This window comes from Procambarus clarkii, chromosome 1 (genome assembly GCF_040958095.1).
Source record: "Procambarus clarkii isolate CNS0578487 chromosome 1, FALCON_Pclarkii_2.0, whole genome shotgun sequence".
Taxonomy (NCBI): Eukaryota; Metazoa; Arthropoda; class Malacostraca; order Decapoda; family Cambaridae; genus Procambarus; species Procambarus clarkii.
Genome location: NC_091150.1, coordinates 49,022,539 through 49,041,358, shown reverse-complemented (window position 1 = coordinate 49,041,358; position 18,820 = coordinate 49,022,539). Strand labels below are relative to the sequence as shown.

General features: G+C 38.5%; 2 protein-coding genes across 15 annotated transcripts in view; one reads left to right on the top strand and one right to left on the bottom strand.

Annotated features, from left to right (window-relative positions):
- Vlet (Valette) overlaps positions 1–12,283 on the top strand; it is a 23,897-nt gene extending 11,614 nt beyond the window's left edge. Inside the window, exons 4-7 of one of the 2 annotated variants that reach the window (XM_045726902.2) lie at positions 3,676–3,831; positions 5,879–5,973; positions 9,260–9,415; positions 12,231–12,283. In XM_045726902.2, coding sequence (XP_045582858.1) covers positions 3,676–3,831; positions 5,879–5,973; positions 9,260–9,383 — 375 coding nt within the window. In that variant the 3' untranslated portion in view covers positions 9,384–9,415; positions 12,231–12,283. Of the gene's footprint in view, positions 1–3,675; positions 3,832–5,878; positions 5,974–9,259; positions 9,416–10,485 lie in introns of both variants that reach the window. The other variant, XM_069309111.1, reaches the window with a different exon arrangement.
- The window catches only part of LOC123752290 (hexosaminidase D-like), a 373,939-nt gene continuing 366,465 nt past the window's right edge, over positions 11,347–18,820 (bottom strand). For all 13 annotated transcript variants that reach the window (XM_069308469.1, XM_069308417.1, XM_069308646.1 and 10 more), the window contains one exon: positions 11,347–18,820. In XM_069308469.1, coding sequence (XP_069164570.1) covers positions 16,608–18,740 — 2,133 coding nt within the window. In that variant the 5' untranslated portion in view covers positions 18,741–18,820 and the 3' untranslated portion in view covers positions 11,347–16,607.

Below are 18,820 nucleotides of genomic sequence, written 5' to 3'. Positions count from 1 at the left end.
CTAGATGGATGACTCGGGCAGTTAAACAAGCACTGATAACTAAGAGGATCCTCTGAAGAACATATAAATCCACGATGGACATCATTGATTATGAGATATATAAAAGGGCACTAAATTCAGTCACCCAGGAAATCAGATCAGCCAAAAGGAACTACAAAAGAAAACTTGCCCAAAACATAAAAATAGATCCAAAGTCATTCTATGCCTATATAAGTCAAACCAAAACTAAGGACTCGGTGGGACCTTTAAAAGATGAGACTAACCAAACTCTAATGGATGACAAAAGGGCAGCAAACACTGTAAATGAATACAGTATTTTACATCTGTGTTCACACTAGAACGTTTAGATTACATCCCATCACCCATACAAAATATTTCAAGGTGATGAAGAGAATGAATTTAGGAATATAACCATAATATGTTACATAATCAGGAAGAACAGTGACAAACTAAAAAACTTGAAAGACCTAGGTGTGGATGAAATACAGTCCAATGTCATAGAGGAACTGGCAGAAGAACCACTGAAATTACTTTTCACAAAGTCTGTGGACCAAGGGATAGTCCCCCCTAGACTGGAAATATGCAAATATCACCCCTAGTTTCAAAAAATGGCAGAAAGAGCTCAGCGGAGAATCACGCATCTGCAAGCTCATGGAGAGAATCCTAATTGAGGGAATCATTCACCATCTTTCAGTGAACAATCTTGTTAAATTGATGTTACGTTACACTTCTGAACAAGGCTCGAATTCCTGTCACAGTTAATCAAAAGCTCAGTAGCCTATTAACATCTAGGTATAAAGTAAAACAACTGTGGTAAAATGGAAAAACCTGTTTACTCTGGGGTAAGGATAAAATACAAAAGATACAAGAAAATATGACTGACTACACGCTTAATTAAGGGTAATTAAAAATAAGGGCTGATGACCACTGACACAATGTAAAATTAGAAAATGGCTTAACACTTCATAAACATGTATTACCAAACACAAAGCAACCAACAGACTCTAGAACAACTCTCAGTCTACTTAACTCACGACCAGTCACCTGTGGCCCCACTCCGCAACTGAACGGACGTTCACCTTGCCTCCTCACACGTAAGCGTGACTCTACTCGACTCAGTAGCCAGACACGTCTGACAACAGCTCTTAACACACTTACATATGGAGATAATCACTTACAAACACGTCTACACAAAAATAGTTAAAAGCCACAGGTTACCTACGGATGACCTGTGGCTCAGTGGTCAGTGCTGTCGGCTCACAACCGGCACGTCCTAGGTTCGAATCCTGGGCAGGGCGAGACAGCTAGGTGCATCTCCTTGCACCCGTTGCCTCTGTTCGCCTAGCAGTAATTAGGAACTTAGTTGTTAGTCGACCGTTGTGGGTCGCTTACTGAGGAATGGTCAAATACCGATCATATTCGAGAAAACTTCGAATTTCCCACAAAACATGGAAACCCACAAAAGTATGTACTGTAATATATTATACATTCTGGAATAACAACTCAAAATAATATGTATCTCATAAGGAAAATAATAAATAATTGAATGCAAACCCAAACTGGTAACAGTGGCACGTGCCAACACATGCGACAGATTCCCGTGTCTAATACCTGTCTACTGGTACATATGCACACATGACTGCCTGCCATACAATATAATACAACAGAGGTAAATACAAATGCATAAATGAACACATCATCAAAATAAAATAGTTTATGTGCTGAAAAACTTATGGTAATTTTATTCATATAGGACAAAGTGAGGTGCGATGAATATATAATTATGCATACATTAACAATAGTGAGAATCGGGTAATTACCTGGTTCGTAACAATTGACACAACATGGGTTTGTTAAAAATAGATCTTGCCTTATAAACCTGCTCTCATTTTTGGTAACAGTAACCAGCTACAAAAACAAAGGACTTCCGATTGATGTAGTATACTTGGATTTTGCTAAAGCCTTTGTTAGGGTATCACATGAAATACTGGCAAGGAAATTACAGGCACATGGAATAAATGGAAGAATACTAGAATGATAGTACAATGGTTAAACAAAGAAAGCAAGGAATGGTGCTAAATGGGAATGAATCTGATTGGAGAAATGTTGTAAGTGGGGTACCACAGGGGGTCCAATTTAGGGCCAACCCTTTTTGTCATATAGTGTACATCAATGATAGATAAGAATATTACAAACCACATCATCAAATTTGCAGATTACACAAAGATTTATGGCAAAATGGTAAGTGATAATGATGTAGCCTTATAAAGAGATGTGCAGGAACTCTATAAATGGTCAGACTGGCAAATGCTTTTTAATATTGGCAAATGCAATACCCTGCATATGGGGCATAACAACCCACGCCACAACTACTAAATTAATAACATTACAGCAGATTGATGAGGAAAAGGAGCTTGGAGTCAAAATCCACCACTCAATGAAAGTTGCACAGCAGGTAGGTGCAGCAATAAAAAAAAGCAAACCAAACACTTGGAATAATCAAGTTTTCCTTAGCCTTCAAGGAAAATAAGGTAGTGATTCAATTGCATAGATCTCTCGTGCACCCCCATTACATACGTTTGGATTACTGTATCCAAGCATGGAGACCTTATCTTCAAAAGAATATAACTGCTCTAGAGAAAGGGCAACTCCGGGCAACAGAAATCATTCCATAGCTAAGTCAGCTCACATATTGGGAATGGTTGAGGGCCACAGGGCTAACAACTACAAACCAGGCATGACAGGGCAGATCTTATTGAAATGTTTAAAATACTGAACAAATTTGAGGATGTTGATCCGGAAAATTTCTTCAAAAGATCTGGTGTAACACAAACAAGGAGCAATGGTTTCAAGCTCAACAAGCCACAATGTAGGACTGAGAACAGGAGATGCTTTTTCACCCACAGGGTTCTTAACCCGTGGAACTGCCTACCCGCTGAAGTCGTAAATGCCAAAACTGTTAACCTTTAAAGTACAGCTGACAACCTCTTATAGTTAGTGAATTATTTTTTATCTACCTGATCTATATGATAGCCACTATCTCTAGTGGCTGTGGTGGGCCTGGGAAGCCAATGGCATATAATCCTCTCCCCCCCCCCCACTCTCCCCAATTTTTCCTGCTTGGTTTTTAATTCTGCGTTTTGAAACGTAGTCATACTTTTACTTTTATGGCTTTGGTGAGTAGGTGTTTTCATGAGTTTTATTTTCCTTACCAATAATATAGTACCTATATTTCCCTTTGGTCTGGCCTACATTGGAACTTTGTGAGCTTGAAACTGTTCTATAAGCTTTAATGAATATTTTGTATAAGTGGTCTGGATTAACATCTTACAACCTATCAGTACACTATTTTAAGTCTTGATGAGATTAGCCTTGTTACTTTTTTTTTAAGCTATTCGTCTTGCTATTAGCCATTTTTTGGTTTGAGTCTTGACTTGGTTCTATAAAGATTTTTTGTTGTGTGTTAAACTTTCCCCATGCATTAATGTCTTTGAGTAATCTCACTCGAGTGCTACCTTAATTAATGTCCTGTTCTTCAAGAATATGACCAAAAAAATAACCATGCCAGGTTGACAGTCAATTCCCACAGCAGTGGGTATTTGTTTTTATTATAATATCATTGTACCCTTATTCTGTACATGTAATAAGTTGAGCATTATAATGTGTACCCCTCAGGCTGCACACAACATGGTACGTCCAGCTCTCTTAGAGGAGCATCTTGCTGCTGCTGGGATCACTCAGAACAGAGTACAGATCTTCACAGAACATTGGATAACAAATGCCAAGCCCATTGTTGATAAACTTCGGCAGCAGAATCTTTCAGAAAAGCAGGTGTGTTATCTGAATGATTGGAAGCTGTACAAATGAAATTATGAATGATTTATAAATATCCAAATAAATGAGAGGCATACCTTCCTGTCTCACTGTTAAAGTGACCACAGATCCCCCCAAAAAAGGCCTGACATGTAAATACTGTTCCAGTCCCTACACTTTTGAGTAGGCAATTTGCTCTTTCTGGTACCTAGTCCATAAACAAAAACTTTGCGCAGACAGTGAGTTAGGACACTGATTCAAGATTAGAGTAGTTGTTGTTAAGGAGTTTAATTGTAGATGATCTTTCCACTGTAAACTTTCGATCATCTTTCCACTTTCCATCTTTCCTTGTGGTACTTCTTACAGTGATATACTTCTTGATATACAAGAAGTATATCAACTTCTTGATATACGAAATGTTGTGTTGTTATAACCTTAGTTTGCAAAGTGCTGTATAAACTAATTAAGGAACTGGATGTCTGCTGGAGCCACCTTAGGAGGGGGCCTGATGGCTAAGTGGACAGTGCTCGGGATTCGCAGTCCCAAGGTTTTGGGTTCGATCACCGGTAGAAGCGGAAACAAATGGCCAGAGTTTCCTTTCACCCTGATGCACCTGTTCACCTAGCAGGAAAAAAGGTACCTGGGAGTTACAGGTGCTATGAGCTGCTTCCTGGGGATGTGTAACAGAAAAGAGGCCTGGTCGAGGGCTGGGCTGCAGGGACACTAAGCCCTGAAATTAACTCAAGAAGATAACCTTAATGTAGACACGATATTAACACTTTCGCGCTATCTGGACGCGCCGGCGCGTTCGGTTTCGTCTAACGTAAACGCATAGTGGACATAAAGTTATGTCTACTTTTAAAATATTTGTATAAAATTCAATTTTTATCCGATTTACTTTGGGTTTGTTTCAAACTGCGCGCTATGAGGCTCTCTTTCTCACCACTAGGCTGCATGGTACAATAAGTTCATGAAAGGTGTGGATAACTTCGATCAAATGGTATTTTGTCCCAAACGGGTTGCAGGTGGGTGACTTTAGCCGTTTATACTGGTAATTCTTCCCCCATATCTTGTATTATATGCATATGTCTGTTTAGGGAATTTTATTCCGATCAATATACAACCAAAAATAACTGTGTGCAACAAGTATAATCTTGACAAACATAACAAAAGTAAAAATATTCCGTGTGTGTTTGACGCTCACTGATATGTTCCAGCGTTGTTTTATATTTGTCGCTATTCTAACTTACGCTTTGTTGATATTTTTTACCTATGGGCACATAGAACATTCTATTGCGAACACATTGACATAAAAATGAATGACGTACATAGAAAATTAATGTCATCAGAGTGAAATAAGTATAAACTTTCAAAGCGCCGTGCGTCGTCCCGTCACCGATACCGGGTAACAATTTCACCACTTCCCACACTCTTGCGGGCGAGCTGCATCATTATTCTACGCTTATATTCATATCACCGTGTTGGGAATTTCATTGCGAGTCCATTGATACCAAAATTAACGCTGTAGAACAAGTGTGGAGGTGATTACAATCCCAAGAGTAAAAACATTTTGTTGCTGATGGGCGCTCACGGCGAGTCATCTTAGTAGTTATTTATTTGGTGCTGGTATCCCTATATGTTTCGTGACTTATTTTACTAATGTTCTTCTAGAGAATTTTATTGCGAACACGTTGGTACCAAAATGAAATACGTAGCATGAGAACTAAGGTCAGAAGAGTAAAAAGAGTATACACATTTTTGTTTTGACGCTTAAGCCATAAAAACGCAGCACGCACATTCGGTTGGCTGAGTGACCTTTGCGGAGAGCGCGAAAGTGTTAACTGCTCAAAAGCAACTAGATGATTTGAGTTTTTAAATTAGTGTCACTATGTTACATTCCAAAGTTATATTCCAATGTACAGTACATAACAAGTATTCATTTTGCCCAAATATTGAAAATGTCGGATACAGTTCTGTACTCTGGTTGAGTTCATCCATTTATGTTTAACTCAGATTTTGAAATATTATTATATATTTTTATTTAAGAAATGTTTATACTCGATAGCTGGAAGATGTTGCTTGGGAATTGCATCTAGAAACGGCATCATCGAATTTGGCTCGACAGTCACGCCCCATAGCACACTTACAGCTGAATCTGAGGTATGTATTGTATGGTGCAATTTTATTGTCTCAAGTCATGCTGCAATTTCCAAAATGTCTCACAATTCTCTTGAATTTACAGCTTATTGCTAAGTTCTTATAATTTAATTCTGTAAGGCACTTCAGTTAAGCTGATGAGGAATATTATATTTGAAAAATAAGGTGTAGAACAGTGGTTCTTAACTGGGGGGACGTCCATACCCACTGGGGGTAGGGGGGACTTAATCCCTGAATATAAAAAATAAATAAATAAAAATGGGGGTGTTCAGATTTCTGGTGCACCCCCTATTTGGGCTTCTGTATTCAATCATGGAAACCACACCTTCAAAAAGAGACATCTGCTTTAGAGAAAGTACAACACAGGGTGACAGAAATACCAGGAATGGCCAAGGGCCACAGGATTAACAACACTGCAAACCAGACATGACAGGGCTGATCTCAAGATTTTTAAAATACTGAACAAGTTGGAAGGTATTAATCCAGTGCATTTCTTTAAAAGGTCAAGTGTAATGCATATGAGAGGCAACAGCTTCAAGCTCAACATGCCACAATGTAGAACAGAAAAGAGATGCTTCTTCACCCATTGGGTTATAAACCCCCATGGGACTGCCAACCTGATGAAGCATTAAATGCCTAAACATTACTTAAGTTCAAAATCCAGTTGGAAAAAATCCGCAGTTAAAAGCTCTGTACCTCAGGGTACAGTCCTTGCACCACTGCTTTTCCTTATTCTCATATCAGATATGTATAGACAAAAATACAAGTCACAGCTTCGTATCATCTTTTGCAGATGACAAAATTCAGCATGAAAATTAGCTATACTGAAGACATTGAAAAACTTCAAACAGGTATTAATTAATAAAGTTTTTGACTGGGCAACAGAAAATAACATGATGTTTAACAGTGATAAATTCCAGGTATTCAGGTACGGTAAAAATGAGGACCTTAAACATAATACAGGGTATGAAACACAATCAAATGTGCCCATAGTAGGAAAGCAGCATGTAAAGGATTTGGAAATAATGATGTCTGATGACCTAACGTTTAGGGAGCATAACCAAGCAAATATTGCGTCAGCCAGAAAAATGATCGGATGGATTACGAGAATTTTCAAATCCAGGGATCCCATCACTATGGTTGCACTATATAAATCACTTGCACTGTCCCATCTTGAGTACTTCTCAGTACTCACTCCCCCCTTGAGAGCAGGAGAGAATGCTGAAATAGAAGGAATACAGAGAACATATACAGCATACATAGACGCAATAAAGCACCTAAATTATTGGGATCGTCTCAAAGCTCTCCAAATTTACTCACAAGAAAGAAGACGAGAGAGATATCAAGTAATATACACATGGAAGATACTGGAGGGCCAGGTACCAAATCTACACAGTAAAATAACAACATACTGGGGTGAATGATATGGAAGAAAATGCAGAATGGAACAAGTGAAGAGCAGGGGTGCCATAGACACAATCAGAGAACACTGTATGAACATCAGAGGTCCACGGTTGTTCAACATCCTCCCAGCGAGCATAAGAAATATTGCTGGAACAACCATGGACGTCTTCAGGAGAAAACTAGATAATTTTCTCCAAGGAGTGCCAGATCAACCGGGCTGTGGTGGATACGTGGGCCTGCAGGCTACTGCAAGCAACAGCCTAGTGGACCAAACTCACAAGTCAAGCCTGGCCTCATCAGACCGGGCTTGGAGTAGAAGAACTCCCAGAACCCCATCAAGCAGGAACAATGGGTGGGGAACCTTTAACAAGGTGTCAGCTTTCTGTCCTATTAGAGCCCACTGGGTAAATTAAAGTAAATTACCTGGGCTGAAGAATGAATCCTGACAAGGCTACACGGAAGAGATGATGTGATTGTGAAGAACATCACCACCAGGCATTCGAAGGGAGTTGTCGTTCGACCAGCAGCCCAAGGTCACACCCACCAATGTAGAGGAGGCATTTACCTGGAGGAGAAATGTGTGAAATGGTTCTGACAAATTCCCCCCGCCCCTCCTCCCCTTATTTTTCTTGATCACAAAAAAACATGTCTACAGCACATGGAAAAGTAGGACACTGGAAAGGAGGAGCCAAGCATTAACGGAATTGGTCCACACAGTAAAATTGTCCACAGCACTGGAACAACCCCAGGCAACACACCCCACATGGGTGTCAACCACCAACTGATCACAGGAAAGAGTGCTCAATCCAAGGATATAAAATCCGAGTGCATCCAAAGCTTGCACAGCCCAGTTAATAGTATGCCTGATGAATAATAGACAGAAAGGAAGGGCCATTGAACAACCAGGCACAAGCCCTGTATTGTATGCAAAGATGAATTTGCATTCATCTTTGATGAATGCAAATGATGGTCGGTCGGTGTCATGGTTGGTCAGTCATGGTTGAATGATCAGTCGATCGGTCATAGTCGGTCGGTTGATCAGTCATAGTCAGTCATGGTCAGTGTGTGGGGCCCGCTGCCGGGGCCCTAGACGGTCGTCTGGTTGAACCCACACACATGTGAAGTAATAATTCCTCTTAAACAGTGGTAGATGGTTGGGACAAGTTAGGTGAGAAAGTGATGGAGGCCAAAATCGTCAATAATTTCAACGTGTTATATGAGAGTGCTGGGAAGACAGGACACCACAAGCATAGCTCTCATCCTGTAACTACACTTAGGTAATTACACAGGAAGAAGCCATCCTTGAACACACCTTGCAGGTCAAACAGGCACATCATGGGCTACCATCTAGTGGCAGTTGGTGTAGCAGCTACTGTAGGTGCACACCAACAGTTAGCAGAGAGGGAATTGATTTTCCTTGAGATTTCAATGATCATTTGCCAGAGGTGTCAAGTGTACCGATTTGTTCTTTTGTATGATAGTGAGCAGTCACTAGGATGATTGAGATACATACATATAGATGTCACAGACGTGACATCTATATAGTCTGTATATAAAAACCTGGCCGGATGCGAATGGAACTTTGTGTGAAACTTTCAAAGCAATCGGTCAAGAACTTTCGGAGATTAGCGATTTTGAACAAACAAACATTTCTATTTTTATATATATATATATATAAATATATATATATATATAGTATATATATATATATATATATATATATATATATATATATATATATATATATATATATATATATATATATAAATCTATAAATATATATATATATAATCTATAAATTTATTTATTCACACATACTAATACATATACATGTACATATATACATACACATTATTACATAGATATAATTTTTTTTATGCCACAGCTCCGGTACTGATGCAAGTAAGCTAGAAGCAGAAAAAGTGAGCCTGCAGTTTGATCACGACCAGCTGTACCAGCTCTATGACCAGCTGGAGCAAATACAGTCTCATCTTGATGCACTGAGATAAAATTGGACAGTAATAGAAGAAATAACTTACGGGTTAGTGTGTATAGAATCCATATAAGTGTGTCAGTATTGATTTCTTTCATGTGCAGTGCCATATTTTACTGGATCAAAAATCACTTTATTTTCTGTGGGAAACCTCAGAAGCTCCCTGAAGTTATCCATACTAATATAGTGCTATATTAGTTGGGGTCATCAGTCAGAGTTTTTGATGCCTAGCAAGGACCAGAGTCAGAACCTGCCCCCCCCCCCCCCTCAGAGAGGTACAGGGAGCAATGGCCTATAAATACTTTACATTTAAAGTATATCATATTTGCCATTGACCAGGTAAGGCACCCCAGAAAGGCAGGCAAAACAAAACAGACCACTGTCTAGTGGAAAATTAAGTTCCATGTCCTCCAAATAGCAAAAGAACTCCCCCAGAAAGAAAACAAATAAGCAACAATTTGTTCTACTAACCCCCTACTCATTAGCGTAATACCATTTTCTGGGTGAGACTTGGAAGCTTCCTGGCACCCCTCCCTCCGGTCAGTGTTTTTCAGTGTTTTTGATATCCAGCCTCAGAACTATGGTTTGGGTAGCCGGAGTGAAGGGTCTGGGGCTTCCCCTTTTCCCCTCCCTGGAAGGGGGGTTGCTACGCAGACGGAGGCGCGGTGACGTCATGCTCGTTTGCTCATTTTTGTTTGGGGAGTTCTGTCCACTAGTTCGGCTTTCAGTAGCAATTTCTTAACCAGAATAGGGATTTGTTTTGGGGCGCTTACCTTTCTAGGTGAAATAGGGATTTGTTTTGGGGCGCTTACCTTTCTGGGTGCCTGACATGGTCGATGGCAGACATAGAATGCTTCCAACCACATGGGGGTTTCTATAGGCCATTACTCCTCGTGCCTCTCTGAGAGGGGCCAGGTTCTAGCTAAAGGTCCCCAGTAGGCCTAAGAACTCCATTCACATGACTGATGCCAAAGTCTAATATAGCAATAACAGCTTGGATTGCTCTGGGGAGCCGCAGGGTTTCACTCGGAAAATAGCGTTTTGTTACATTCAACGCTGGTTTTTTATGGCATAGCATAGAGGTCAACTTTTGTGGCCAGTATTTTTACTGTCCTCAGGCTGGGCTCGGGGAGTGGCAGAATCCTCTCCAGGTATACTGTAAACACGGTGAAATTTAGCTTCAAGAGTTTCCAGTGGTGAAATTATGTACAGTATATTAATAGCCTGTGTGTAACATCATTACCAAGAAAAATTTGAAATAAAGAACTCTTTCAAATCTTGGCTGCTTTAATTGGCTTGAGGGTGAACTTAATACAGTATCTCTCTTTCTACACCAGTGAGAGAGATTCCGAGTTCATATACAATCGTTTTCAGCTAGTTATGGTGTGTTGTAGGTTTGGGATACTTTTCTATGGCTTTCAGCACTCAAATTATCAGGGACTATGGACCATTCAAGAATTCAGGGCCATTTTATCAAAAAATGGTCCATAACTCTTGCCTGACCAAGGACCCAACTTATCCTTAATACAGTCAGTCATGCATAGCTCTAATGCATCTGTCTTCAAAACTTTGCTGTCATATTAGCTAAATGTTAAACCATCATGACTGGTGCATATGACTAGATGGATCAAGTTGGTTTGGTTCCCATTGTCAGAAACAGGAAGCCTTGTTAAACTTTCCAGGAGGCTCCTTTTGGCCATTGACCCACTCTTGGCAGAATGTGACCCCACAGCAGTTTAATACAAGGACCCTAGATACTGCTAGGTGAACAGGTGAATCAGATGTAAGGAAACTTGTGCAATTATCTCGTACTGTGTGGTAGTTGAACCTATAATAATTCAGTTGTAAGCTGACTTTGCTGACTACTTGCTATAAGAATTTTGGCCTTGGCTTTGCAAACTGTTATTAATTTTGGGGGATCTTGCGTTCATCAGTCAAGTTTAATTATTATTAAAATAAATGGTTAAAAAATTACTTGGTTTCATACTGTATACTTTATTCATAGTGAGGAAGGCTGTACATACCATAGACAATACTGAGGACATAACTCATGGTGGAGATGTTTGACCCAAAACAAAACTATATACCAAGAGGAGCAACCATGCCACATATGAAAATATAAATAATACAAAAATAAAAGTTTCTGACCTATTACCAGCTAGGTTTTAGGCCACTTATACTATAATCATGTAAACATCCAATTTTGGCCACAGTCCTGTTCACCGACTGAAAACTAATACATTTAATTTCCTATATACATTTTAGTGAATATTCTTCAATAAGAACTAGATTTTCAACTCAAAATATTTATTATTTTCAGATTTTACTCTAAACACCAACTTCTCAAAGTGATTGCATCCATATTTAAGAAATATAGTATGGTTAACCAAAGTTTCTTTATTAAATCTTTTGGAGCATATTTTTATTAGTTTACATTCTAATTGTAATATCTTTGGTGTCAAGCTTTAAATATTCTAGTCATTAAATCCTAACAATGAATTTTACCATGTCTAAAACCAGACGACCCACCAAAAAAGCATGCATACACACACACACGCGCACATCCAACTCGAAAATAAATACCCGCCATAATATAAGATTGCATTACCAGTAAAAAAAAAAATGCATTAGTATGTTTTACAAAAATAGTACATTCCTTTAATCTTAATTACCCCCTGCAACAGTTTATGCAATTGAGAAAAAGTTCACAAGTTTCTAGATTCTTAGCAACATTATATTTGGTTATATTCTAAATTTTATTTGAAATTTATTTAATGTATGTTGAACTAAATTAGTAATCTTTGCTTAATAAATTCTAGTTGAAATAGCTAATGACTTCCAATACATTTTCAATACATTTCAGCTACCAGTTGTTGTCACTGAAAGCATTGGTTTTATACAGAAAAAAAAACAGAATACAGAAGAAAGCAAATGTTAGAGCAAATATCCAGCCACTGCATGTGTAGCTGTGGTTCCTTGGAACTGATACAATGTTAAAAATATGGTCTTTAGGAACTGTCTATAGTGGTATATTTAAATTAAATTACAGTATCTTAAAAGAGTACTGCAAAAATCTGTCTATCTCCAAATGATTTATAAAGACTTGTCGACCAATGTTTTAATTAAAGTCTTCTTATAAGGTATCCTCAGTGTAAATAAAAAAAATAAATAAAAAATTACGTGTTTTTCTATATGCATGGTGAAAATATTTAATATTATAAATTAAAAGCCTTAATTGACACCCTCCATAGTTTTCCATATAAGGCTCATTTATTTTAAACACACCTTTAAAGTGATATGCCCAAGTTCCAAATGCTTTTTTTCTTCCAGTAACTAACAATTATGCTTATAAAAACATTGTGTAACTCTCCATTATACTGAAATTTATAGCATTTGTAAAGCTACGTACATAAGTCTTGGGCAAAAATTCCCCGACTAATGCTATCTAAAAGGATATAGTTCAATCTAGCAAAAAGATATCTGTCTATGAATGTGTATGATAATAATCATGTTTCTCTTGAAAAAATAAGTTACTGCAGGACCGAACACCAACTTCAACAATGACTTACACATTTTGATGTGTCCATTAAGTTTGAATTTAGTGAAGTATTATTAGGAATGATGTTGCTCGCCTGATTGTAGGAAAAACATTACAATGTTGTTTATGCCCAAAGGAATATTGATCACTGCAAGAGGAATACACTACAGTATTTGTTAATATCCACTTACCTGATTGAGCAAGTATGCACCAAAATTCCTTTGTTTAAAACAAAGATTTACTTTGCCCTAGGCAAGCCGTCAACCATTGATGAAGTAATTTGGATTTCTAAGCTTTTATTAATTGAATTATATTAAAATTTCAAGGAGTAATGTACAATAATTTTGCTTCTAACTCTCTATTCCATACATTACTCCTAAATCAGGCCCCACACTAGAGCAAAACGTTGACGAAGAAAGCCTCGCCTCGCCGAGTGTCAGTCTGTTTATCAACAGATTTCCTTTAAGATATGTAGAACTTATTCAGCATTTCTAACATAAAATTTTGCTTTAATATCTCAGTTAAGGTATTGCTGAAAAAATCATAGTACTGTACTGTACAGTACAGAAGTGCAGAAAATAAGTGACAACGGCACTTCTAAGCACAAGGACACTTGGTGCCCATCAGTTCAGTACACAGGCCAAAGAATAGGATACAATATTCTCTAGATCAGGTTTATTTCACTATGTGAAAGTGCATAAATAGTACTTATGGACTGGGCTTTTGAAAGTCTTAATATTCTATGCATGGGATGATATGAAGTATGAAACAAAATTACAATCTATAATTCACTACATCCATATAAATTTATGAACCAGGAATATTGGCTATTGAATTAATATCGGTTTACAGTAGTTGGGATATGGCAAAAACTGATGGTAGTGTCAAGTTTCTAAAATTTAGCTCGAGGCTGTCTTAATTTCTAAACAGTAAGGCAAATATTTTTCCCCATAGCAAATGTATCCTCAGCCAATCTAATGATTAAAACCAAGGGTAATGTTACATCACTGATGGAATGAAAGAAATAATATAAAGTAGCAAGATAGCCAAGGTCATTTCTATATGTGAAAGCAATGCAGAAGCAAGGCAAAGTGTTGCATATGCACAATATAAAGGTCTTTGAAAAGGTGTCAACAAAAATTTTAATTGGGTTGCATTTTACAGGACAAGGACTTTCCAATTACAAACACTAAATACAAAAATACTCTACTTAAGTTACATATGTATACATGTATACTATACAGATATATTGTTTTTTATCCAATGTTAAAAATCATTTACTTATCAATCATTTATAATTACAGAGGAGCATTATAAATTTTACTTCATATTAATATTTCTACAGTACAGTAAAAAACTAACAACTTATTCTGAAATGTTGAAACAAAATACAGTGCTGAATTAATAAATTGCAAGATGCTCAACTTTCATTGTCAAATAATAACTGACTTGAGAAATGCACAACAGTAATGGATATCCCAATTATTTATTCATAACCCACAGTAATTAATATAAATACTTTGTTAATAATAACACACATTTCTCAAAAGTCCACACTATAATATCTAATGAAACAGACCTTATCCCACTGCAAATTACAGATTATTTAAGAGCTGCGCTGGCTGCTTGTCATATGAAATTACTGCTGTATTTTCTCAGAAAATAAGAGCAGTAACATATCTTCAAAATGCTCTTTAAATGATAGGATAAACAAATTATTAAAGCACACTTGACAAATATTTAACGCAGTCATAAAGATGCATGAACAAGGCTACTGAAATGCAAGTTTGTGAGGTATTTGCAAAGTCACACTGAAAAATGCGAACGTTTTAAATTCAAACAAACTAGATTCTGAATTAGATAAGAGAGTTCTCAAATGACAAAACTAAAGTTGACAAAAACATAAATGTTGTACATAAAGAAATGAGAGAGAGGTTATCATGGGAAGATATGGGGAATGATTGTTATGACGATCATGTTTCGTCCATTAATCGAGGTTGATTGCCGTGTTTGAGCAAACTGCTACATAATCAGGGACGGATCCTGAGGGTTTAATATATAAAGAAAAGCTTTCACCAAAACCTGGTGTATGTCTTGCTAAACTGTTCAAAGCAGATATTTTACAGTAAAATACCATCACCACCTTTCAATACCAATATTTTTTTTCTTTTTAAAGGACCTCCACATTTTGTTCACACATGACACTTGAATGGCTATTCATTAGCCATATTCTTGAACAAATACAAGGTTCTCAATTGTCACTCTTCTGAGCATAGAGTACTGTAAACAAACAGCATAATCAATGAAGTTTACATTGATTAAGTTATATGGTAACTTGAGTTAACAGAACAATCATTGGAGAAACAGTACTAAGTAATTGCAACCCTTTGGCTGTGAAACAAATTTTTTTAGATTATTCCTACTGAGTGCCAAAATGCACCCATAAAAGGACATTTTGAAGTCTTGGCTTTAAAAATCCCAATACAAATTATAAACAAGTGTCATAAACAAGCAAGTTTGAAGGAAGCATAATTGCAATTGTGGTGTTACTGTATCACAAAAGGTGATATTTGAGTCTGCTACCAACCAGAATATAGGGTCCTGTATTGAAGGTCAGAGGACCTGTCATTCAATACATGATTTGGAAATGTTCTTCTATGCCCATAAGTTTGGTTATGACTGTCTAATTCCATTTCTCAGGAGTCATCCGCTATCCCCCAGCATACCCAGAGGTTAAATGTCAATTTTTATCTTTTGCCCTTTGTAATGAAAAATACAGTTGAGCTTGCAAACACTATGCATATTATAATTATGTAATTACATTGATCACATTGTTAAAATTAAATTGTTCACTTGTCAAATACTCAATGGGTCACATGAAAATACTAAAAATTTTAAACTTGTACAGTATCAGTACTGTACTGGTAAAGTATTTTGTCATAAATCTAGTTCAGTAATACAGTATTACAGTCAATACACCTATCATTAATGTCAAAAAAAAGAGAAGTAAATTATTTGAATATCTGCTGTATACATTTCCACAACCACATTCTGGATCCGCCCCAGATATTGCTCATATACAGTAGTTACGTAGCTGTTACCTTAACCACAGTGGGCAGAGTCAAGAGCCCTTCAAAAATGTTAAGAGGAAAAATGGATGATTTGTTATTAAGATGGAGAATTACATATGTCAAAAATAATGGCCATGTATCCAAATGACATTCTGCATATCATAAATCAGACATACAAAAATACATTATGTGACAGGCCTAGAAGCAGGAAGGACAATTAAATTATGTTTTCCATAAGTGCACAAGTATCATCACAAGAGATGTTTTATAGAGAAATTAATGTAAATCTCCTGGAAGATAAGGAAATGCTACAAAGTTACCAATACTAGAAGTGCTGTGGCTCTTGACTCCTACAGCTGTTGTGGAGGTAGTAGCTGGGTTACATCATTCTTCCAAACCTACTAATGTATATTATGATTTACCTATGGACACACACATTCTCAATACTCTGATAAACTTTGTCTTTATACAAAATAATTACAGACACATTTCATCATTATTTATAATAAATACTTGAAATTCCACAACTCTCACATGTCTTTCACCATGTGCAGGAGGCCCGGGTCCTCCAGTATGAAGGGTAAGGGGTCTCCCAAAGCCAATTCAATGTTGGTAAATACCAACATACTTGTTATGTTCTTCCACCACCTCCATCTGTATCATGTCCACTCTGGCCATTGCTGGGTGTTGGATCAGAAATTCCAAAGGCTGCAAGTTCTGGCAGAAGTGGCAGAGGTCGAGCAGGCCAGTACCTAACAGCTTTCATGCTCTCAGCCTCTCGTTGAAGTGTTTGTAAACGTTTTAGTAATGGCCATACATGCTGTTCCAACCACTCGCCTACTGTCCAGTCATCATACCATTCAGCCAGGGCTTCACGAGCTGTTTTCATGAGAAGTGTTACTGCATGAAGTCGTGCTGGTAATTCTTCAAGATCTTCGTCTACTCTCATTGGCGATGAGTAGTTGTGACGGCGGTTGTAGTCTGTGATCCATGCACGGCTCCTTGTTACACGCTCAATGTAGGAGTCAACATCTCGTCTTGTAGCATCAAGGCGTGCTGTCACTTTAAAAACCTGGGCACCAGGGAAGAAGCACCAAGAAAATTTATCCCAGAGGTATGGATCACCATCTAAATTTAGCCATGTTTGATACTTTGGAGTCTGCATGCAATTAAGAGCTTGATAAAGTTGTCCCTGAGCAGAAGAATTAAAATAGCCATGGGAAACTGCAATTAGATTGACTGCAAGTGATGGAAGGGATGCTGGAAGCAGTTCACACAGGACAGCAAAGTGGTCATAACGCTGCCATCCTGTGAGAACAATGCCACGAAAACCAGCTGTAAATTTACTTGCCTCACTAGCCATGACATCCAACCAGTTAAGGTTGTTATCTAAATGTCTACGGACATTAGGCACTGTCAACTGTTCACCAAATGCACCCTTAAAAGCAGAAGCAGCCCATACACGAGAAAACACTTGGCTATATTTGGTCCATACAGATGGCTGAACAAACCTATACACATCTTCTGCATACACCCATACCATTGGCTCTACCAGTTCACCCAAGTGAGCCTCTTGCATGGCAGATTCTGAAACATGGCGCAACATATCATCCCATATCAGAGGTATTGCAGCATACTTCTTACGAACATATTTTGCCACAGCTTCAACATGTTGTAGAAACAGTGTTTCTCTCAATACCAAGCGACACTTCTCACACTCTCCTATCTGGTACACCTCATCGCAGCCAATATGTAGGTAACGAGCACCTGGGTGAAGTGACATTACCTGGTCCACCATGGAGTGAACCAACCACAGTGATTCATTCAGAGATGGGCACAGAGCTTGTGGAAGTTCAGGAACTTCACGTAGATGTGAGAAACGCTCATGTTTGAGGGCAAACTCCAAGTGGCCAAAGGTCTGGACAAGAGGAATAACTTCTAACCCATGATTGCGACAGGCTGTTACCAAGTTTGCAATTTGTTTCCTAGAATAGTGATTTTTAGCAGCAACTTGTGCTAGCCGGCCCCGCCATGGAAACATATCCTCATATTCCAATAACACTGCTGTAGCTCCTTGCCCGGCTATCCATGGTAGTAGTTGCATTACAGCTGACATCTTGGGAGGAGCACCCTTCAAATCAAAATGCACAACACGGTGGGGTGGTATATAAATGGGTCGATCTGTTCGCCCATAAACTGGCTCACCATAGGGATTATAGCGATACTGACCTCCACCCCAGGAACCACCAGGTGGTGGGTCTTGCTGGGGTAACATAACCGCTCCTGGTACTGCTGCTGCTTGCTGGTCTTGTGCCTTACGTTCTGCAACTCTCCGTTGGAGGACTTCAACTGCTAGACGGTGTTGTGCTTGAGCAGGATCTGAAGGTATGGCTTCTTCATTAATTACATTTTCATTTTGGTGTGTCCAATCTTCACGCTGATGTTCAACCCGATTGTCCTGTTCTTCCTGATGGCGTGGCCACTCACCTGGTTGCTGGGCATCACTGCCCGTTACAAATTTTACATGTTGTACGTGAGCACTGTCAGCCGAGCCTTGACCATGGCCGTCTCTTTCATGAGAAGTGTAAAGTGTGTTTAATGCACGGTGTCTTGGAGCTGAAGGGTGATCCAGTGGTCCCCCAGGAGCATACTGCAGGTAAACCACGCCTACAGTTACCAAAACACATGCTGCCCACACCACCTGTTTCCTTGACCGCCAAGCTCCCACTCCAGCACGCCCAAACCAGGCACGCAACACCTCCATACTAGATCGAACACACAGTGATGCCCAAGAGTGTTTGGGCAGATAAGTCTCCCCAGATGTCCAGTATCTGGCCTCAGAAC